Below are 24,451 nucleotides of genomic sequence, written 5' to 3'. Positions count from 1 at the left end.
TGGTGTTTGCAAACCCAAATATGTTGTTCTCTTATATGGAAATGAAAACAAATATAGCCAATAAAGCAGAGACATTCTGAATAGGTGAATGTGGAGGTGAGGAGAGATCCTAACCCTGCTTCTTTGTCCTAGAGAGCAGAACTTGAAAACTCTCTGTATTTCAGAATCTATATAGTCTCTTTCATAAAACTCTGTGGCTGGATGAGGACCACAGTTGGAGGGGTGAGTGGATGAGCAATTGGAGTTGGGTTCCATAGAGCCCTGAATTTTTGTCAGCAGGAAAGCGAAACATAGCAACCAGAGCCAAGAACTATACCCTAGCTTGCCAACAGAGGGTTTGGAAACCCGGACATAACACCTTATATATTTCTCTGGTTCCTTCTTTTTTAACAAACTCAATTGTGGTGGCCTTCAGTTGTGCCCTGGAGGTGGTCAAATTGGTGTTCGTGGCAGCTGCATATAATGAAGTGGTATTATATGCCAGTGAGCATCACTGCTGGGAACTTCTTTCCAGTCCCAAATCTTACTACATAGGCATCATGGACTTGACAAGGTGGGACCATTTCCCCAGCATCCCTGAAAACTCCAGACCCTGATAAGTCTCCCGGACCCTAGTAACCTTTTGACTCTACCTTCCCCATCTCCAAGCCCTCTGGTTTTCTGATCCCACAGCCCTCATTTCTTCCCTGACCTGTTTACTCTGGTCCTGGTCATTCCTCTCCACTCCTAGCAACTTCTGGTTTCCTTTGTCCCTTCCCAGTGGCATTGTGAAGAACTGTGAACCCTTTATCCTGCACCGAATCCTGAGCCATGTCAGGAACTTGCTCTATAGCTTGGACAATCATCAAAAGGTCATGGCCAGGACCTTCTATGTGCAGGTGAGGGGAGAGGTAACCAGCTCCACTCATTAATTTGCTACAGTTGAGGGATTATGTCACAGTGTTAAGTAATTTGCCCCAGAAAGGACAAAAGAATAGAATAGAATTAAGTCATTAAAATGGGTTCCCTTTCTGCTACTTCAGTGGCCTGGTTAAAAGAGGCATGGAAAACCTGAGGAGAAAGTTATCAGATCTAAAATGATCCATGGATCTGAGCATCAGATTCAAAATTCTAGCCTCATCTGCATCATCCCCTAAATTCTTAAATCTCTACCCCACATGTACAAACCTGCACTGCTCTCAACTGAACATACACCTGACCTGAGTATGGGACTTGAGGGCATACTGGGTGAGTATTGAATACTCATAAACTTTTCTCCATCCATACCAATAATCTCCTTGTCCCCACAGCTCCTCTGGCACTCATCAGTAGCACAGATGATAGGGCAAGACTTTCTGGGTGATCTAATCAGGTGGATCAAGGAACCCAACCTCATCATGAAGGAAATCGGTCTGCGAGGAATCAGTAATCTGGCACTACACCCAGGAAATGTGAGCCAGGAGAACCCAATGGATTCAATGCTAATTCTTTTTTAAAAAAATTTTTAAAAAATATTTATTTATATGTGGTGCTGAGAACTGAACCCAGTGCCTTACACATGCTAGGCAAGCACTCTACCACTGAGCTAGAACCCCAGCCCCTCAATGCTAGTTCTTGAAGCCTTTGATTTACCTTCCTTGGGTCTCTCAGCTATGCAGGACTTTATGAATTTCCCAGTCCCTCACTCCAGGGCATCACAACATATAGTTTTCAGACCCCCATCCACTTGTCCTGAAGCTGCCCCAATGCCATCAAGCCTTCCCTTTCTGTTCCTTCCAAATCACCTTTGATTTGCTTTTTGCACCATCTGCTTTCCCAAAACCTGGTTCCCAGAGTATGATTTGATCCCCAGGGTGATGAGTGATCTCTACCTTCTTCCAAATAGTCAGATACACTTCAGAGCCTGGTTCCACTCTTGGGAGACTTCCTGAATAATGAGGTGCGAGTAGCAGTGCAAGCAGTGAAGGGCCTGCGGAATATCATCTACCACGGTCAAGGGGAGAACACCATGGTGGTCTTTTGCAACATCTCCAAGCAACTGCGTCCACTCATCAATGATGTATGGGTCTAAGTTCCTGGATCAGTTGGGAACAATATTGGCTGGGACTGAATATGATCCTTGGAAGCTGAATTAAGGGTATTGGGTTGGTGTTCAGGGATGACGGTGGAACACTGAGCTAACTGGGGGGCAGAGAAAAGGAGATTTGTCATAGGATGTACCCCAAATGCATTCCATTACTATCCACTTACTTTCTCACCTGAGGTTCCCCAAAGGAGCTACTGGATCAAAAATACAAATGTAGCATACAGATAGTTAGTTGGTTCTGAGTCCCAGGGTCTCCTGCAGATTCCACTCATGACATGAAGGGTGGACAGAGGACAATGACCCTACTCTCCTCCCAAACAACACAAGGTTGTTAGAATGCTAGGGTTCTTGTGGCAAAAGGATTTTGAGACTCAGAGATTTCAACTTAACAGACAAAAAGCAATCTTCCCCACCTATTATCCTCCTCACAGATCATAGAACTGTAGAGTTGGGAGGGACTTTACATCCCTGAGACAGACACATGCTGATAATTACTCCTGTTCAGGCTTTTATAGCATTTTCAGTTTATGAATTTTAGATGTGAATTATGCATTTGTTTTACATCCTTTATGACCCTGGGTGTCTCATAATTTCATTCATCATTCAGTTACTTTTTAAAATTCATAATGAACATCTGACTTAACGAAATCTTAAGATCTCTTTTTCTTCCATCCAAACAATGCAAGAATCTTATAATGCTTTAATTCTAACCACACCCTCCAATAGTATATATTAATATTATATAGTGTTTTTCTTTCCTTTTATTTTATTTTTTGGTCCTGGGGATTGAACTGAGGGGCATTCAACCACTGAGACACATCCCAGTCCTGTTTTGTATTTATTTAGAGGCAGGGTCTCACTGAGTCACTTAGGGCCTCACTGAGTTGCTGAGGCTGGCTTTCAGCTTGTGATCCTCCTGCCTCAGCCTCCTGAGCTGCTGGGGTTACAGGCCCATTGCACTTGGCCTCATTTAATTTTTATTGTCGAGTTTTATTCCTTTTGTCAGCATCATCATCATTATTATTTCACCCTCAGTGCTTACTTGAATTTCCCCATTTGTTTACAGAATTCTTTGCTTACTTTTTCTTCCTGTAGTTTCCCCCTCCTTATTAGGTTCAATTCTCCCTTTGTTGTTTCTTCAGAAAGTGTTTGCAGGTAGAGAATGCTTTCAGTTTTCATGTGACAATGTCTTAAATTTACCTAGTTTTCAGTTGGTTATGTGTGTGTAGGCATGCATTTCTCTGATTCTTTTTAGCCTGTTTGGGGCTCACTGCTTCTTGTGTTTCACTAAAATTGGGAAAATTTTAGTTATTTTTTTTTGGTGTTTGTATTATAATGGTATAAATACATAATGAAGTATTCATTAGCCAAAGCCAAAAAGAATAATGAAATTATGTCATTTGCAAGAAAATGGATACAACTTGAGCATATTTTTTTGGTGTTTGCATTATAATTACATATGATAGATTCATTTTTCACATATTCATTCAGGCATATCACATAATTTGATCAATTTCATTCTATAATACTCTTTCTTTCTCTTCCCCTCTTCCCTATCCCTGGTCCCCTTCCTTTGCTCTACTTGTTATCCTGTTTTCATGTGATTTCTTCCCTCCTTTTTCTTTTATTCTCTCTAGATTTCACATATTAGAGTAAACATATGATCCTTAACTTTCTGAGGCTGACTTATTTTGCTTATCATTATATGCTCAAGTTGTATCCATTTTCTTGCAAATGACATAATTTCATTATTCTTTTTGGCTAATGAATACTTCATTATGTATTTATATCGTATTTTCTTTATCTGATCATCTGTTTTTGGACACCTAAAGCTGTTTCCATATATAACTTGGCCATTGTGAATTGTACTATGATTGTGGATATGCTGACACACTTTCTTTGTACAAATAATGTGGAGTGGTATAACTGCATTATCTGGTGGTTGCATTCCAATAATTTGAGGAAAGTATACTGCTCTCCATAGTGGTTATATGAATTTTACAATACCAGCAACAATATATGTTTTCCTTTTCCCCAACATCCTTACCACCATTTATTATTATTTGTATTTTTGATATTGTCATTGTAAGTAGAGCGTGATGAAATCTCAGTTTAGTATTGTTTTGCATTTCTTTGATTGTTAAAGATGTTGAACATTTCCTCTACATTTGTTAGCCAATTTGTATTTCTTCTTTTGAGAAATATCTGATTTTCCTGTTTATTGATTGGGTTATTTGTTTTTTGGAGGTAAGTTTCTTGAGTTCTTTATTCTGGATATTAATCCTCTGTCAGAAGAATAGCTGGCGAAGATTTTCTCTCACTCTGTAGACTCTCTACTCACACTCTTGTTTCCTTTGCTGTACAGAAGCTTTTTAATTTGGTGCCATCCCATTTATTAATTTTTAACATTATTCCCTGAGCTTTAGGAGTTCTACTGAGGAACTCGTTGGCTGTGCCTGTGTTAGAATGTTGATCCTATATTTTCTTTTAACAGTTGCAGTATTTTTTCCCAATTCCAGGGCTTTTGATTCATTTCGGGGTGACTTTCAAGCAGGGTGACGGAGAACTAGTTTCATTCTTCTACATATAGACATCCAATCTTCCCAAAACATTTGTTAACAAGTCTTTCATTTCTCTAACATGTGTTTCTGGCATCTTTGCCAAGGATCAGATGACCATATCTGTGTGTGCGTGTGTTTGTTTTCTCTGTCTTTTATCTATTCCATTGGACTGTGTGTCTGTTTTTATGTAAGTAAGTTCCGTGCTGTTTTTGTCACTGTAGTTCTGCAGTATGCTTTGAAATGGAGCATAGTGACACTTCTAGTATTGCCATTTTTGTTCAGTATTGCTTTGGCTATTCTGGATCTTTTATTCTTTCATATGAATTTTATGATTTTTCCTTGTTCTATGAATAGAACATTAGTATCTTGATGGGGATTTCATTAAATTTATAGACTGCTTCTGATAATATGACCATTTTAACAATAACAATCCTGTCTGTCCATGAATATGGAAGTCTTTCCATCTTCTAGTATCTTTTTCAATTTCTTCTGTATTCTGTAGTTTCTGTTTTTATTGGAAAAATATATTTGCATTACCCTTATACATAATTGTGGGATTCATTATGTTGTGGTTTGCATATGCATGAAACATAATTTGATTAATTTCATTCTCCTTTACCTGCACTTTCCCTCCCCTCCTCCTTTCCCTCTGGTTCACTTGCTCTATTCTACTGATCTCCCTTCTATTATTATTGTTATTATAATTATATATAAGTGTGATTCACACACAGACATGGAACAATTTGGTAGATTTTATTTCCCAGCACTTCCCCATTTCCTTTCCTTCTCCTTCCCTCTTGATCTCCATCCTCTACTCTGTTGGTCTCCCATCTGTTTACACAAGATCCCTTTTTTATTCTTTCATTTTTTTCTCTCTACCTTCCACATATGAAAGAAAATGTTTGACCCTTAACTTTCTGATCCCAGCTTATTTCACTTAGCTTGATGTTCTCTAGCTCCATCCATTTACCAACAAATGGCTGAAACTCCATTGTTTATATACACCACATTTTCTTCACCCATATCTGTTCATAGACAGGTAGGCTGGTTCAATAACTTGGGTATTATGAATCTCATTACCTTAAATATTGGTGTGTATGTATCACTGTATATGCTTAGTTGAGTTCTTTTGTATAAATACCAAGGAGTGGGAATAGCTAGGTGATTCCTAGTCTTTTGAGGAATCTCCATACCCCTTTCCAAGTGTTTTACTGATTTGTAGTTCTTTCAGTAATATAGAAGTGTTCCTTTTTCCACACATCCTCACCAGCAATTATTGTTGTTGGTATTCTTTATGATTGCCAGACTAACTGGATTGAGATGAAATCTCAGTGTAGGTTTGATTTGCATTTCCCTGATTGCTAAGAATGTTGAAGATTTTTTGTATATTTGAAGACATTTGTATTTATGTTTAGATCATTTGATTATTTTTATTGACTGGGTTATTTGTTTTCCTGGTGTTGTTTTTTTTTTCAGTTTTTTTATTCTTGATATTAATTCCCTGTCAGAAGATTAACTGGGAAAGATTTCTTTCCATTTAGTAGGCTTTCTTTTCATACTTATTTCCTTTACTGTGCAGAATCTTTAATTTAATGCCATTCCACTTATTGAATTTTTGTTTTATTTCTTGAGATTTAGGTGTCTAATTAACGAAGTTGATGCCTATGTCAATGTGTTGGAGTGTTGATTATTTTTTTTTCTGGTAGTTTCAGTGTTTCTAGTTTAATTGCTGCATCTTTGATCCTCTTTGAGTTAATTTTTGTGTAGAGAGATGGGGATCTCGTTTCATTCTTCTACATGTGGACATCCAATTTTCCCAACACCATTTGTTAAAAAGGATGTCTTTCCTCCAATATTTGTTCTTTGCATCTTTGTCAAAGATTGGATGACTGTATCTATGTGTATCTGTCTCTGTGTCTTCTATTATATTTCATTGGACTTCATGCTTGTTTTTATGCCAATACTATGCTGTTTTTGTTACAATAGCTCTGTAGTAGAATTTCAAATCAGATATTGGCATTACTCTTATTACTCAGAATTGCTTTGGTTATTCTGGGTCTTTTATTCTTCCATGCAAATTTCAGGATTTTTTTTTTCTTGTTCAGTAAAGAATGTCACTGGTATATTGTTGGGAATTGCATTGAATATATAGACAGTTTTTGGTAGTATGGTTATCTTAAAAATAACAACTCTGCATATTTGAGAACATGTGAGGTCTTTCCATCTTCTAAGGTCTTTCCTCAGTGGATTATAATTTTTATTGTAAAAGTCCTTTGCCTCCTTGGTTAGATTTCTTCCCAAGTTTTTAAAGGATACTGTGAGTGGAATTGTTTTTCTGATTTCTTTCTCAGCAGATTAATTTTTAGTGTATAGGAAAGCTGTTGATTTTTGTGTGCTGATTTTTTTTTTCTGAATTTATCAGCACCAGAAATCTTCTGATATAGTTTTTATTTTTTTGGTCTTCTAAGTATATGATCATGTCATTAGCAGACAAAGATAGCTCGACTTTTTCCTGATTTTACAGGAAATACTTTGTTTTTGTCCTTTCAGTATAATGCTGGTTTTGGGTTTGTTGCATATAGTCTTTATGATATTAAGATAAGTCTTTTTCTGTCCATAGTTTCTTCAGGTTTTTAGCATGAATGGGTACTGGATCTTGTCAAAGGTTTTTTTCTGCATCTGTTGGAATTGATCATATTGCCTTTTATTCTTAATCCCGTTTGTATGATGAATTATTTATTTGTTAATTTATTTTAGGATTTTTCAAATTTATTTGTAATTAAATTTCAATATTTACATGGGCATTGGTTTGCAATTTTCTTTCCTTGATGTGCTGTTGTCTGGTTTAGGTATCAGGGTGATCTGGCTTCATATTTGGAAGTGATTCCCCTTTCTATTTCATGGAATAATTTGAGGGCCATTGGCATTAGTTCTTTAAATTCTGTTAGAATTCAGATGAGACTCCATCTGGTCCTGGACTTTTCTTTGTTGGAAGGCCTTTTGTTACTACTTCAAGCTCATTGCTTTTTAGTGGTTTATTTGGCTTTTCTGTATCTCTTAGTTCAATTTTAGTAGGTCATATATCTAGAAATTTATCCATTTCTTCTAGATTTTTCTATTTATCGGGGTATACATTTTCAAATTGTCCCTAATTATCCCTTGGATTTCTCTGATATCTATAGTGATTTCTCCCTTTTTATACCTAATTTGATGAATTTGCATCTTGTCTTTTTTCCTTTTGGTCAGTTTGGCTTAGGGTTTATTAATCTTTATCTTTTCAAGGAACCAACAAGTTCATTAATTTTTTGTATTTTCTCTATTTTATTAATTTTGGATCTGATTTAAATTATTCCTTCCTCCTGCTGCATTTGGAATTGTTTTGTTCTTGTGTTTCTAGGGCCTTGAGATGCATTGTTTTTTAAATGTAGGCACTCATTGGTATAAACTTTCATCTTAGAATTGCCTTCATGTGTCCTGGAGATCCTATTCTTCTTTGATTCTAAGAATGTTTAGCTTTCTCCCCTGATTATTTTCTATGACTCATTCACTGTTTAAAAGTATTTTGTTCGATCTCCACTTGTTTGTTTCTTTATTTTATCTCCAGCCCTTGCTTTTGCTGAGGCTGGTTTTAAACTCTTGATCCTCCTGCATCAGCCTCCCGAGTCACTGTGCCAGGTTCGATCTCCATTTGTTTATATAGTTTCTGTAATTTTTCTTGCTGTTGATTTCTAATTTTGTTCCATTAAGATCTGATAAGTCATAAGGAATTCTATCAATTTTTAAAAATATTTGTTATAATTTTCTTCGAAGCCTGCAGTATGGTATATTCTGGAGAATATTCCATGAGTATTTGAGAAGACAATGAATTCAGTTTTGTGGATGAAATATTCTGTAAATGTGTATTAGGTCAATTTGATTTATAATACATTTTATTGCTGAAGATTCTTTTACTTATGTCTGTATAACCTATTGTTGATAGATGCAGAAATCATCCAGCGTTACTTGATTAGAGCCTGAGTTTTTATGTTGAATGGGGGTTTGTATTATGTAATTAGGTGCATTGATATTTGGGGTACAAATATTTACTGTTGTTATATCTTCTTGTTGGATTGTTCCCTTTGCCTGCATACAGTCACCCCCCCTCCCCTTTTTTTTTTTTGGTCTTTTCTGATTAATTTTGGCTTGACGTCTGCTTTTTTGGATATGAGAGTAACTGCTTGCTACTTTGGGGCTCCTCTTGCATGGAATGTAATTTCATCATTTCCCTTTTGGCCTTTGGCTATCTTTGTAAGATGATTCTTACCAAAAACATATGCCTGGGTCTTCTTTTTAATTCATTCTGTCAGACTATGTCTTAATTTAAGATTTGAGACAATTTATATTCAGGTTTTAGAGATGTTTATCAATTCCTGACATTTTGATTTATTTCTAATGTTTAATTTGGTTCTATTTCTCATTTGCTTATTTATTCTTCTAGTGAGATTTTATCCATTCTTGAACTTTAATTGTTTTCTCTGTGTAGTTTTTCTTTAAATATTTTTTTGTAGAGCTGGCATAGTGGTAATGAATTCTTTTAGTTTGTTTATTTTGGAAAGTTTATTTCTTCTCTGATTCTTAAGGAGAGCTTTGCTGGAAATATCCATAATGGTTAGCAGTTATTTTTTTTTTATAGGACTTAGAATGATGTGTTCCAAGCCCTCCTGTACTTTAGGATTTGTTCAGAGAAATCAGAAATAAATCTGATTCACCTATGTGTAAATATGACTTGTCTTTTTTCTCTTGAGGTTTTGAAATTCTATCTTGGTTCTGCATGTTAGGAATTTTAATTGTTAATGCATCATGGAGGGGTTCTTTTCTGATCTTGTCTGTTGAGGGTTCTGAATGCCTCCAGAATATGGGTGTTTCATCTCTTTCCTAAGGTTTGGAAACTTTTTAATTATTTTTTTCCCTGAAAAATTTCTTTATCATTAGCCCATATCTTTGATCCCTGTTGAAGTCCAGTGATTTTTAATTTTGATCTAATATGGTCCCAGAGTTCTTCTATATTCTGATTTTTTTTTTTCCATACTGGAGATTAAACAACCCATGAGCCACATCCCCAGCCCTTTAATTTTATTTTTGATTTTGAGACAGGGTCTCACTAAGTCGTTGAGTCTGGCTTTGAACTCTCAGTCCTCCTGCCTCAGCCTCCATTTTGTACTCCAGCTCTGAGGTTTCATCTTCTGTTTGATCTACCGTATTGAAGAAACTTTCAACCAAATGTTTTGATTCGTTATTCCTTTCATTTCCAAGATTTGTTTCTTTTTCAATATCTCTGCCTCTTTATTCAATTTCTCTTTCATATCCTGTACTGACATCTTTAATTCACTTAGTTGTTTTTTGTGTTTTCTTGGAATTCATTGATTTTTTTTTAAATAATCATTCTTTGGAATTATTTATCTGGTATTTTATCCACTTCAATATCTTTGGAGTCAGTTGGTGAATTACGAACCTTAGGAAGTACCATGTTTCCTGTTTTTTTTCATATATCTTGTATTGCTGTGTCAAGATTTGTGTATCTCTTGGAATCAAATTTTCTTCCACTTTTATGTGAAGGCCTTTTTTCAGGCACAGCCTTCTCTTTTTTTCTTTTTTTTCCCCTTATCTTTTAATTTTTTACAGACTGCATTTTGATTAATTGTACACAAATGGGATACATCATTTCGTTTCTATGATTGTACATGATGTAGATTCATACCATTTGTGTAATCATGCATGTACATAGGGTAATGATGTCTGTCTCATTCCACCATTTTTCATACCCCCTCCCTCTCATTTCCTTCTACATAATGTAAAGTTCCCCCATTCTTCTCTCACTCCCCACCCCTCCACCCCATTATATATCATTCTCCACTTATCAGAGAAAACATTCAGCCTTTGGCTTTTTGGGTTTGGCTTATTTCACTTAGCATGATATTCTCAAATTCCATCCATTTATTTGCAAATGCCATAATATTATTCTTCTTTATGGCTGAGTGGTATTCCGTTGTGTATATATACCAGAGTTTCTTTATCCATTCATCTGTTGAAGGGCATCTATGTTGATTCCACAATCTAGCTATTGTGAACTGAGTTGCTGTAAACATTGATGTGGCTGTGTTAATGTAGTTTGCTGATTTTAAGTCCTTTGAGTATAAACCAAGGAGTGGCATAACTGGGTCAAAAGGTGGGTCCATTCCAAGTTTTTTGAGGATTCTCCATACTGCTTTCCAGAGTGGCTGCACCAATTTGCGACTCCACCAGTAATGTAAAAGTGTGCCTTTTTCTCTACATCCATACCAACATCTATTATTGTTTGTGTTCTTGATAATAGCCATTCTAATTACAGTAAGATGAAATCTTAGAGTTGTTTTAATTTGCATTTCTCTAATTACTAGAGATGTTAAACACTTTTTTATATATTTATTAATTATCAGGCACAGCCTTCTCTTGCAGAAGTGTTCTAGGATATCAAATTGTTGTTCATTTTTTAACATATTTCCAAATGAATTTTGTAATATAGTATCCCTCTTAGTTCTTTAGTAATATTTTGTGTTCTTTAATACAGTGCATATATGTATAGGAGTTTGAAGATCCTTCTTTCTCTGCAGAGTGGGGTCAGGCAATTGTGTTGTACACGGCAGAGGATACACCCTCTGAGATTGATTTGCTAGACTTGATAACTCTATGTTCTAAAAGGCTATAGGAATGATCTATATTGAGGCCCTTATAAGTGTGGTGTCTACATTTTTTGTGTGTTTTCTCTTTGCCCTTGCTATGTGAGTAGGGCTAGTGAAACTCCCACTAGCCATTCCTACTTTAGATCTGGTTGTTGGTTTGGGGTTTTGCTGTCCCCCATTATTTCTGTGAAAGTATTGTGGAAATTTGAGGTGGATTAAATTGTGTGTGGAGCAAGGTTTGCTATTTCTTATCTGGATGGGGGTGTAGCTCAGCAGCATAGTATCTACCCTGTGACCCTGAATCCAGAGCTTCACATTGGATTCCCAGCACCTCACTGAAATAAGGAAAATAAACAACAAAAGCAGCATGTAATATGCAGCATTAGCATAAATACTAGGTGCTTACTATGACATTTACAACACCAATAATCACAAAAGCAGTAATAGTGGTGTAAGAAATTAATAATAGCAACAACAACAAACACAAACATGTGAATGAGATATAGCATTAAAGTAAACACCAGGTATCGACTATGACATCTACAATACTCATAACTGCAACAACATGCATGAATATTGGGGGCAGAAATTATATAAAACAATTCACTGAAATAAAATGCTGCTGGCTGGAATGTCCTAGACTTGAAGCTGTTTAAAGTGGCTCTCAGCTTTCCTGTTCATCAGTACAAGGTACAATGGAAAAGGAGGTACTGTCAGTTGGAGTTTTGTCTACACAGACTGGATCAGTGCACTCACAGGGCAGGGCTGATAAGAGTTCTAAAAGACAAGTTCGTATGCCTGAGGGTGGTACCTACTTTGAGGAGATTAGATCAACACACCTCTAGGGCTACAAAGAGGGCAATATCTGTTGAGTGTCTGAATCTCAGAGGCTTCACCAGAATTCTAGTAGGCTAGGGCAGCCAACTGTGCTGGGCAGAAGTGGTGTAACCAGTCTTGTGTGCTGCTCCATCCACAAATATGACCTTCCAAGGCTCAGTTCCTGAATGTAATTGCGCTTAGCAGTTTTCTGACCCTCTTCAACTGGTCACACGAGCCAATAGACTTCACAGGGACAGCAAGCTGTATTCCCATTCATATCTCTGACCTGAATCCTCCTGGATCCAATCTTCTCTGTGCCTGTTTCAATCATGTTCTGTCAGGGGTACCCAAGGCCACACGTAGGTGCTGGTTGGGACAGTGGGTCAATGTTTGCTGTGACTTCCTAGGTTCCCACTGGAGCAACCTCAAGCATGATTGCCACGTGATGGCTCCCTGCCTTAGGTCTCCACTCATAAGTTGATAAATATGGAGTACTTTTCAAACACCACCTTCCTTTGGAGCCTCTGAATCAGCTAAATTTAGATTGCCTTTTGTTATGGTTTGTATGTGAGGTGTCCCCCAAAAGCTCATGTGTGAGACAATGTAAGAAGGTTCAGAGGAGAAATGATTGGGTTGTAAAACTCTTAACCCAATCAATGATTTAATCCCCAGATAGGGATTAACTGAGTGGTAACTGAAGTGGTAGGGTGTGGCTGGAGGAGGCGGGAATTGGGGTGTGGCTTTGGGGTACATTTATTTGTATCTGTTAAGTGGAGTCTTTGCTTCCTGATCACCATGATGTAAGCTGCTTCCCTCTACCACCCTCTCCCGCCATGATGTTCAGTCTCACCTTGAACCCGGAGGAATGGAGCTGGCCTTCTGTGGACTAAGACCTCTGAAACTGTAAGCCCTCAAATAAACCTTTCTTCCTTTACATTTGTGCTGGTTGGGTCATTTAGTCACAGAAGTGAGATAGCTGACTAAAACAGTTTTGTATTGTACATGTGTTCCTGTGCCAAACTTGTCCACCATGTTTCTCATTCTTTTCCTTTGTGGAAACTTTTCTCTCTTTAGCACTCTTGCTACCACAGCTGGGCTCTAATATACTCTTCTTGTCTTCTGTTCAAAACACCAGAATTTATGGGTCTCTCCAAGTCTCTAACTGTCCATTATTGAATTTCAGTAAATTCCCTGCTAAGTAGTAGTCTCACTCTCTTTCAGTTCTGAACTCAGAACAACTGTAAGGTGCAGCATTCCTCTCCTGCCATTTTTGTTCCTTTAGTTATTCTTTCTTTTCTTTCTTTTTTTGTATTGGGGATTGGGTGCTTAAACCTTGAGGCAACTCCAACTCTTTATATGTTTTATTTTGAGATAGAGTCTCACTAAGTTGCTGAGGCTAACTGCAAACTTGCAATTCTCCTGCCTTAGGCTCCTGTGTCATTGGGATTACAGGCTTGTGACACTATGCCTGGCTTAGTTATTATTTCTAAAAACAAATTTAGATCCAAAGTATTTCTCCTGTTCTTCTAGGACCCTGATGACACAATTGTGAGATCTTTCGTTATTGTCTCATAAGTCACAAGATTCTTTTTTCTTCGAAAAAATTTTCTCAGTTCAGAATGGATGGTTTTTGTTGATCTGAATTGAAGTTCACTGATTCTTGCTTTCATGCTTTTATAAGATAATTCCAACCTCTGTTTTCTCTTGACTTTGACATATACGTTGGTTCTTTCCATATGAATTGAGATTTTCCTGGTTCCTTTCAGGCCGAGTGAATTTGATTTTGTCATATTCATTATGGATATTATGAGACTTGGAAGCTTCTCAGAGAATGATTTTTTTTTTTTTTTTTAATTTTAGGAGATGATGGGCCTGTTTAATTTCAGGCTGCAATTCTGACCAGTCTTTTGTGACTTGTGATTCATTTCAAATTCTGAGTTCAAAGGCTTTGAGTTTGTGCCCACAGTGGCCAGAGTGGGACCTGGATGGTTGTCTATACTGGAATTCTGTTCTTGAGGTCTATGGTGTGCTGTTTAGGAAGCTTGTGGTGAGTTTAGGAGTTCATAAACAACTTTACAGGATCGCTTTCCTGAGCTGCTCCCACTGTGCAGTGTCCCTAGTACTTCACAGTTCCCTGTGGCTCCTTTTCTCCAGCCCTCTGGCTGGAAAGCTGGGCCTTTGGTTACCCCACAGTGCCAGGCACTGCTGTGAAGGTGCCACATCTGGTGCTAGGTGACGGAAGAGTAGAGAGAAGAACTAGAGCAATGGGGGTTTTCCCTCCCCCTGGGTACACAGTTCCTCCCAGCAGAGAGTAAGTTTCCCCCTCTTCAGTTTTGGCTCTCACAGGCTTTCATTGAGAGCCTGCTGCAAGAGGGCCTGGAGAGGAAAAAAATCCAGGACTTCTGCACTTTCTTTGAGAATATTTTATTACCTTGCTGTCTCTCTAGGCATTCACTGCAGGGCTTCTTGTGGAGCTCTGTCTGTGGTACCTTGTCACTAGCTGCCTTTCCTGCAGGTGGGGATCCCAGTGGACATCAAAGCCTAGGCCCCAGAGTTAGTGAGACCAATAATGCTGTCTTTCTCAGGGACAACCGCTTGAGTGTTGGCCCCTGAGGATTTCTGCTTTCTTCAAAGTTCATTTACCCATTTAAAATACTTTTCATATATCTAGTACTTAAAGATATTTATAATGGGAAAGTTGTTATCTTCTATTTTGAATTTATAACCTAGCCAAGAATCATTAAGTTGTCATCTGCACAGTGTCAGTCTCTTAGCAAGGAAAGATTAGGGTGCAGGACCCTTAAGATAAGTGGTAGACTTTGTGTCAAGTCATTTGAACTGAGGTGGATTACTAAGGCAAAGCTTTCTAGTTTTATTATCCATACAATTTTCTTTTGTTTAGCATGTCTGCTTTACTCTTCTTTCTAATTCTTTGAAATCTCTATGTTTCTTAATTTTTTCTTTGTATTTCCTATCTCTTTTTCTACTTTAGAAGAATTCCTGGGCTGACTCTTCTCTTACAAATTAACCTTTTTAGCTGTGGTTTTTTGGCTATTAAATTCACTGAATGAATTTTTACTTTTTTTTTTTTTTTAATGACACAGGTTCTCTCTGTCTCTGTCTGTCTGTCTGTCTCTCTCTCTTTCTCCTGGTTGATGGTGTTATATCTCAATAGCTATTACATTACTTTTGGGGATATTGCCATTATCTTACAGGGATACTGCCTTTCCTTTTTCAGTGTTTATTGAAATGTCAGAATTTGAATTTCTAAGCACGATAAACATGAACTCTGTCTTTTTTAGAAAACCTTTCTGAAGAGTCAATTATACTCCTAATTTTCATTCAGTTATATTTATTAACTGTGTCCTTAAATGCTAGATTCTTTTGTTGTTTATCAAATGCGTTTCCTCTGTTTTGTAGTGTTGGTTTTCCTAGATGTGTGCTGAATCTGAGTAGTGATTTCTGGCATCATTGTATGAGAGATTTTGGTGAATGCAGTGCCTATGAATCTATCATGATTATGGTAATTGCTGGGGGAACATCCAGTGTTATTTGGAGAGTTGGATAGACCAGTCACTAGCAGTCTTCCTGCTCTTTCTGAGTGTTATTGCATACCTGGGAACTGTTCAATTTCTCTGGTGTATAAATCCCCTGTTCTCTTGGAGTGAAACATGTCTCTGCTCTTGCCATTTGGTAAAGACAGGCTGGAGGGAGAAATTCAACTCCCAAAACCCATTCTGTTGGTTTTCTAGAGTTTCCTATATTTCCTATATTCACAGCATCCCAGCTCAGAGTATTTCCAGACCCACTGCCAGCTGCTGAAGCAGCCCTGGGCTGTGATTTCTACTTTAATTCCAGTTCTTTCAGCTGCTTGTCTTTCCAAGAAATCATGCGTCTTCCTGGGGGAGGGTCCCTGTTTAGTACTCCAAATCCATTATAAACTTAAAAATAGATATCTACAATTTCTTGTACGGATTTGGGGTAGGAAGGGATGACTTCACATGTGATGCTTTTTCTGTTTTGTTATTTTTTGCCATTATGTTATAATGTATACATTCAGCTTGTTAAAATGTTTCTTTTGTTTTTTGTTTTGTTTTTGGTTCAGGAACTGTTGGTCTTGTTTTACTCTATTATTTAACATTTTGCAAATTTCATGATAGTTACTCAATAAAGATTTGTTTAATTAATATAATCCTAAAAATGTACAAACCTTACCTGTTTGTGGTCATCGTTAATGGACACAGCTAATGTATGTTTAAACACTTATTTACAGCATGAGTAGGATGACTCTATGTTTAGAAATTCGGCTTTCTTGAGTCACACCTTTAGAAGGGGACAGGGTTAGAAGCTGTAGATATATATGGTCCATGGCAGAATTGAGAGGATGACCTAACTTCCCTGACTTAATAGCTGCAGGTATCTAAAGAAAATTACTCAAACACTCAACTCACGTTACCTTGACATTATGTAACACAGTGCAGTGGGTGTGCTATGGACATGGAGAATGAGATGTGTGAGGAAGGAAGCCAGGCCAGACAGGGCCAGGAAACCACTGCCTTTTCATTTTTATTTTGTGCCTCATGGCAGGAGAGGGACCAAGTGAAGATCTCAGCCATCTCTGCTCTAAGCTACATGTTACGTCGAATTTTCAAATTCAAGCCTGGGTCCTTCATTCGCAAAGAGGTCTTCACTTTTCTAGTCCCATTGCTGCTCAGCATTCAGGACAACAATATTGAAGTGGTTAAGGTACCAGTCACCTCTGTCTTGCCGACCCCAGGCCTGACTCATTCCCCATTTCTGCTGCAGCACACCACCTTTGCTCTTCCTTTTGTCTCCTTGGTCTTGAGCCCAACTTTTGTTGTTCATTCTACATCCACCTCTTGGGCCTCACCCTCTGGGCTGGGTGGGCTGGTCTGGGCATTTGAGCACTCTCCACAGTCTTCCACTCAGCCCTTGGACTTGGGGAATCATTGCAGTGGGGTTTTGGGATTCCCTTCTCTCCATCTCACAGGCCTGTGGAGGGGCCCTGACTGAGTGGACTCATGTGCTTGGCTGGTCATCACTCACAGAGACATTCCGGCATACCACACTCAGTGATCACATCCAGGCCGTAGAAGAAACTTGCAAATTCCTGGTAAGTGAGAGTCCTTGAGAAAGCTCAGTTAAAATGTCCATAGTGGGGGCTTGGCTAGTGGGTTGGAATGACAAAATGGGGAGGACTTGCAGAAGACAGCTTCCTTCTGCTCTTTAGTTCTCATTCGTTTTCATCAATTAATCCTGAGATTCCACATTTAAGATGCTAATATCCTGGTGTCTGTAGTTGATCTTCCCACCATCACAATCTGGATTGCTGAGAGATCCTGCCAGGTTACTAGATGGTGATAGGACAGAGATGTTCTGGTTTAAGTGGGTGAAAGAGATGGGGGGCAGGACTTTAGGTTGGTAGTCATGATGTTTAGGGTCTGTGGCTCTTAAGAAATCAAGGACAGGCCAGAGATTTAGGAATCAGAATTCATGTTGAAAATTAAATAATTAAGGGCTTAGCAAGTTGGGTAGCAATTAACAACTGTGTCTTTTATTTCCAAATCAGTTGTCTTCTTCCTTATCCTCTTGGTTTCATGGAGTAGAATTCTCTTTATGAACTTTCAATTGAGTCTGCTGGGGTGGGAGGGGTTGGGATGATGGAGTCTGCAGGTTCTGTGGGCAGGGTGAGCAGGTGAGGCTGCCAAGCAGTCTGTAGTAGTCCCAGGCCTGCCCTCTCCTGCTCAGCACCACCCATCTGTGGCTCCACAGGTGGACCAGGGCAAATATCATCACCTTGGAGAGGTACTATACCAGAGCTTTGGCTTCCTGAAGAGACCACAACCCTTCCTAAGGGCAGCTGCAGTCAATTTCATAGGTAAGGCAGTGGCACCTGTCAACTTCTCTCTCCTCTTCAGCAGGGGATCACTCCTTGACCTTTTGCCAAAGGGCTAGGCCAGAACCATGGTGTGACAGAGCAGGGGACCTCCTTTTCTAGTCTTGACCTGATTGTATAGGTTGATGTGTGATCTGGCCCCAATTTCTGCTTTAGAAAGGCCTAGAGGAAGAAGAGGAGATTATGTTCCTGTGTCCCAGCATTGTGTGGGTCCCACCACACCATCTGGATTCAGCCTTGTGGATAAGAGAAGTGTCATTTGAAAGGGGAACAAATAATTGCTTCCACTAGGACCCCATGGACTTTCCAAAATATTTTTGCTTCAAGCCACAATAGCAGTATATGTTTAAGTAAAAAAAAAAAAAAAAAAAAAAAAAAAAAACCTATGTAATTTATATTGGCAAAAAGAATAATATAAATAATGCCAGAAATTCCACCATTTGTATTTAGTCACTTCTATGATTCTAGAGACTTTTACCTAAGAATATACTATATACCCATATCCTTCCCTATAACAAATACTTTTAAAAAGTGCAGTTTCGTATATTGTTTTTTTCCCTTGGTGTATAACAAGGCATACCATTATACAGCTTCAACAATATTTTAATCATTTCATAATATTAATTCTGTTGAATGGATTTATGGAAAAATTTAATCCATCTATACTTTTGAATATTGAGACTGTATATTTAAAAATACTTTTAAGCAGGGATATAGTGATAAAAATCTCTGCATGCCATCATGATTTTTTCATTAAGATAAATTTTAAGTGCAAGTGCTATATCCAAAGAGTATGTAGAATTTTGAGGATTTTGATGTTTATTGCTAAAATGCTCTCTGGAAAGCTCAAATAATTTTCAGCAGTACTATAGGTTAGTATTCATTTCTAACACAAGGTAATATTTTAAAAATATTTTTTAAATCACCAATTTGATAAGTGAAAAATAGTATCTTGTTTTTGATTAGTTATATTGTTATCAGCATCCAAATTAAATTTTTTTCTATGTTGATTAACAATGCATATCTCATTTTGATAAATTTGTTGCCTTGTGCCCCTTGTGAATCTTTCTGTTGGTGTAGGAATCTCATAAAGTTCAACACCTTCATTTCATGCTCTGCTTGTCATCTGTGGATGATTTTTGGGTCATAGTCACTCATAGCATTTTTCTTTTACTAAGACACTAACATCCAGGCTGCAAAGCTCCTCTTAGAAATATTATTTGATAACACTGGTTGTAATTATCTGTTTTTACCACTGATCCTGGGGAAAGGGACAACTCAAAGGCCTAGAAATTATAGAAGGACTTTTCTATCTGTCCTACCTTTAGGATTAACAACTAAGAGCATAAACATGAATCGCATACATGAAAATGATGTGCAGCTGATACGGGATGGTGAGTCTGGACCTTGTACCTGGGTTCTGGGTTCCAGTGGGGGTGGGGTAAGATTCAGTGGAGGATGCAGGACATGTCTTAAGTACATGTTTCATTCTTTTGAAATTTATCTTTACCATCTAAGTATAACATAGAATAGTACAGAATGAAGAAAAATAGGAAGAAGAAACAAATTATTTGCTGTCTAGTCCTAGTAAGACGGAAGCAAAGCTCACATTTTGGTGATATATCCTTGCAGTCACTGAACATTATGTGTTGTGGGTACTTTCACTGCAGTACTGTTGAAGACAGATTGTCTCTGACCCTAAAGAACTTGCAGTGTTTTTTCTTTTATATTACATTAAAATATTTTAGTGTGATTTATATTTAGAAGAAATACATGAATATATTCTTTTGCAGAGAAATGGAAGCATTATCAATAAGGATGAAATTCCATTTATCCTGTCCTGTCCATTCTTATTCTTCTCTCCTACTGTGTGCTGTATTGTCCTGTATTATTTTTCTAGATATATAGATACACACATACATAAGTACAAATATACATACACAACTTGTATACATATATACATAGAGTACACATATGTAACATATATACATATTATATTGTGGTAATCAACTTTCTGTTACTGTAATAAATACCTGAGAAAAATCAAGTTAATAAGGGGGAAAGTTTAGTTGGCTCATGGTTTTGAAGTTTTCAGTTCATGATTGATTATCTCCATTGCTTTAGTCCTGTGGCAAGGTAGCAGATCATGGTGGGGTGCACGTGGTGGAGAAATTATTCACTTCATAGTCATCAGAGAGGAAGAGAAAGAGACAGTTGTCACACAACCCACTTTGAGGGCAACATTCGGTGATCTAAGACTTCCCACTAGTCCCTACCTCCTCCCCACAGGTTCCACCTCCTCCCAATAATTCTATGTTAGTGAAGCAAAGAGAGCTAGGAAAGGGTTGGGTCCCAATGTATACTTCTAGGGTACACCTTCCTTCTACTGGGCTTACTTCCTGAAAGGTTTCACCACCTCTACCTGGGCCTTTTGGGACATTTAATATCCAAACTATAGTACCTAATTTCTATGCTTTTGTTAGCCAATATTTTTGTTCTCTCTTTTTAACCTAGAATTTAGATGCTATGATTATTGTTATTTTGTACCAACTGTTTCATGTATTCCTTTTCACTTCTCTGACCATCTTTTAAGGAACATATTTTTCTTTATCCTGGAGTAGATCTAGAAATTTTTTTGATGCTGATATTGAGACAGTGTGCTCTCTTGGTGTGTGTGTGTGTGTTTTTTTTTAATGTGAAGATTCTCTCTTCCTCTCATTCTCAAAGTGTAGCTTTACTGGTGACACAATTCTAGACCAACACTTACTTTCTCTCAGTACTTCGAGGATATTATACTAGTGTTTTCTGGCTTGCTTTGTTATGTGTGAGGAGCCTGAGGTCATTCTAATTTTTGTTCTTTGTATCTTAACTTTACATTGATAGAAGTACAGAGAATAGTGTCAACTCCCATGCACCAATTCCCCAGGAACAGCAAGTATCAACTCATGGCCAATCTTGGTTATGTTTTTTCCCCACCTATACCCTCTCCCTGCCAGGGTTATTTTGAATTAAATCCCACCCCTCATATTATCCCATCTGTAAATGGTATATGTTTCTAAATGATTCTTTTAAAAAATTAAAACATAAAAAAATGACAGTAGACATGTTAAGAAGTAGAATACAAACTATCCAAGAATTGGGAACTGGGTTGAGGCACTCATTCAGATCCCTGAGGCTACCAGTTTGTTTTCTAATGTCTCTACAGTTAGAAACACTTCAGAGAAGTATTTACTAGCCATAATTTACAATGCTCCTAACTTCAGATCTGAATCATTTATCCAAGGGCACAGAAGTTAATTACTAGGGAAAACAGCATGAGAATTTTCTGTTTCCCTTTCCATGAACCCATGCTCCTATGTGGTACTTTAATTGGAACCAAAGCCCCAAGAAAGAGGTAAGGAATAGGAGTTGGAGGTTTGTAGAAAGAGGATCCCATATTTCCAGTGTTAATCCGAAGAAAAGTTTGATCACACCTTTTAAAACTCTTGGTAAGCTTCAACAGCCAACAGGTATACCTATGCTTTTTTTGTTATGAGATAAAATTTATTTTTTCATCAACATTAATAAAAACCTTTTATATGCTTCAAAGGACAGCACTGAGAAAACAAAAAGATAAACCACAAAATGAGAGAAGACCTTTGTAAATTATGCAATAGATGATCTAGCACAGAGTACTAGAACATATAAAGGACTATTAAAACTTTCATCAAATTTAGGGGAGGCAATCGATTTGAATTAGGTTCCTGCACCAAGCATCAACAGATTAAATCAATGTAGAGTTATTTTTTTAAGCCAAATAAATTGTCTATCCTTCTTTTCTATCCTTTTTTTGTTGATTTTTTATGGCTTCATTTATTTATTTTATTGTAAACAAACGGGATACATGTTGTTTCTGTTTGTACATGGAGTAACAGCATATCATTTGTGTAATCATAAATTTACATAGGGTAATGTTGTTTGATTCATTCTGTTATTTTTTCCCTTCCCTCTACCCCTCCCATCCCTCTTTTCCCTCTATACAGTCCTTCCTTCCTCCATTCTTGCCCCCCTTCCTAACCCTAACCCAAACCCTAACCCTAACCCTAACCCTAACACTAACCCTTCCCCCATTGTGTGTCATCATCCACTTATCAGTGAGATCATTCGTTCTTTGGTTTTTTGAGATTGGCTTACCTCACTTAGCATGATATTCCCAAATTTCATCCATTTGCCTGCAAATGCCATAATTTTATCATTCTTTATGGCAGAGTAATATTCCATTGTATATATATATGCCACAGTTTCTTTATTCATTCATCAATTGAAGGGCAACTAGGTTGGTTCCACAATCTGGCTATTGTGAATTGAGCAGCTATGAACATTGATATGGCAGTATCTCTGTAGTATGCTGATTTTAAGTCCTTTGGGTATAGGCCAAGGAGTGGGATAGCTGGGTCAAATGGTGGTTCCATTCCAAGTTTTCTAAGGAATCTCCACACTGCTCTCCAGAGTGGCTGCACTCATTTGCAGCCCCACCAGCAATGTATGAGTGTACCTTTCTCCTCACATCCTCACCAACACCTGTTGTTGCTCGTATTCTTGATAATCGCCATTCTAATTGGGGTGAGATGGAATCTTAGGGTGGTTTTGATTTGCATTTCTCTTATTACTAGAGATGTTGAACATTTTTACAGTGTATCTGTTGACTGCTTGTAGATCTTCTTCTGTGAAGTGTCTGTTCATTTCCTTAGCCCATTTGTTGATTGAGTTATTTGTATTCTTTGTCTAGAGTTTTTTGAGTTCTTTACAGATTCTGGAGATTAGTGCTCTATCTGAAATATGATTGGCAAAGATTTTCTCCCACTCTGTAGGCTCTTTCTTCACATTGCTGATAGTTTCCTTTGCTGAGAGAAAGCTATTTAGTTTGAATCTATCCCAGTTATTGATACTTGCTTTATTTCTTGTGCTATGGGAGTCCTGTTGAGGAAGTCTGGTCCTAAGCCGACATGTTGAAGATCTGAATCTCCTTTTTCTTCTATAATCTGCAGGGTCTCTGGTCTGATTTTGAGGAACTTGACCCATTTTGAGTTTAGTTTCATGCACGGTGAGAGATATGGGTTTAGTTTCATTCTGTTGCATATGGATTTCCAATTCTCCCAGCACTATTTGTTGAAGAGGCTATCTTTTCTCCATTGTGTATTTTTGGCCCCTTTGTCTAGTATGAGAAAATTGTCTTCATTTGGGTTTGTGTCTGTGTCCTCTATTCTGTACCATTGATCTACCTGTCTATTTTGGTACCAATACCATGCCGTTTTTGTTACTATTGCTTTGTAGTAGAGTTAAAGATCTGGTATTGTGAATACCCCCTTCTTTGCTCTTTCTGCTAAGGATTGCTTTAGCTATTCTGGGTTTCTTATTCTTCCAGATGAATTTCATGATTGCTTGCTCTATTTCTGTAAGGTACGTCATTGGGATTTTAATTGGAATTGCATTAAATCTGTATAGCACTTTAGGTAGTATGGCCATTTTGACAATATTAATTCTGCCTATCCAAGAACATGGGAGATCTTTCCATCTTCCAAGGTTTTCTTTATTTCTTTAGTGTTCTGATTTCTCATTGTAGAGATCTTTCACCTCTTTTGTGAGATTGAGTCCCAAGTATTTTATTTTTTTCGATGCTATTGTGCATGGGGTAGTTTTTCTAACTTGTCTTTCTGAAGATTCGTCACTTATGTATAAAAATGCATTAGATTTATGTGCATTGATCTTATATCCTGGTACTTTACTGAATTCACTTATGAGTTCTAAAAGTTTTCTGGTGGAAATTCCTGGTTCCTCTAAGTATATAATCATATCATCAGCAAATAGGGATAGTTTGAGTTCTTCTTTTCCTATTTGTATCCCTTTAATCTCTTTGGTCTGTCTAATTGCTCTGGCTAGAGTTTCAAGGACGATATTGAATAGAAGTGGTGAAAGAGGGCATCCCTGCCTTGTTCCAGTTTTTAGGGGGAATGCTTTCAGTTTTTCACCATTTAGAATGATATTGGTCATGGGCTTAGCATAGATGGCCTTTACAATGTTAAGGAATGTTCCCACTATCCCTATTTTTTCTAGTGTTTTGAGCATGAAGGGGTGCTGTATTTTATCAAATGCTTTTTCTGCATCTATTGAAATAATTATGTGATTCTTGACTTTAAGTCTATTGATATGGTGAATGACGTTTATTGATTTCCGGATGTTGAACCAACCTAGCATCTCTGGGATGAAACTCACTTGATCATGGTGCACTATCTTTTTAATATGTTTTTGTATGTGATTTGCTAAAATTTTGTTGAGAATTTTTGCATCGATGTTCATTAAGGATATTGGTCTGAAATTTTCTTTCCTCGATGTCTCTGTCTGGTTTAGGTAT

The 24,451-nt window shown here is 37.5% G+C and overlaps 1 protein-coding gene across 1 annotated transcript in view; it reads left to right on the top strand.

Moving 5' to 3' along the window:
- LOC306661359 (maestro heat-like repeat-containing protein family member 1) overlaps nt 1–24,451 on the top strand; it is a 172,649-nt gene that overhangs the window by 133,063 nt on the left and 15,135 nt on the right. Inside the window, exons 36-43 of the mRNA XM_079140303.1 lie at nt 416–553; nt 761–878; nt 1,290–1,430; nt 1,865–2,038; nt 16,731–16,889; nt 17,155–17,277; nt 17,937–18,042; nt 19,389–19,454. Coding sequence (XP_078996429.1) covers nt 416–553; nt 761–878; nt 1,290–1,430; nt 1,865–2,038; nt 16,731–16,889; nt 17,155–17,277; nt 17,937–18,042; nt 19,389–19,454 — 1,025 coding nt within the window. The remainder of the gene's footprint in view (nt 1–415; nt 554–760; nt 879–1,289; nt 1,431–1,864; nt 2,039–16,730; nt 16,890–17,154; nt 17,278–17,936; nt 18,043–19,388; nt 19,455–24,451) is intronic.

This window comes from Sciurus vulgaris (assembly GCF_902686455.1).
Source record: "Sciurus vulgaris genome assembly, chromosome: 5".
NCBI lineage: Eukaryota > Metazoa > Chordata > Mammalia > Rodentia > Sciuridae > Sciurus > Sciurus vulgaris.
The sequence above is the reverse complement of the archived record's forward strand: the minus strand, read 5'-3'. Positions and strand labels throughout refer to the sequence as shown.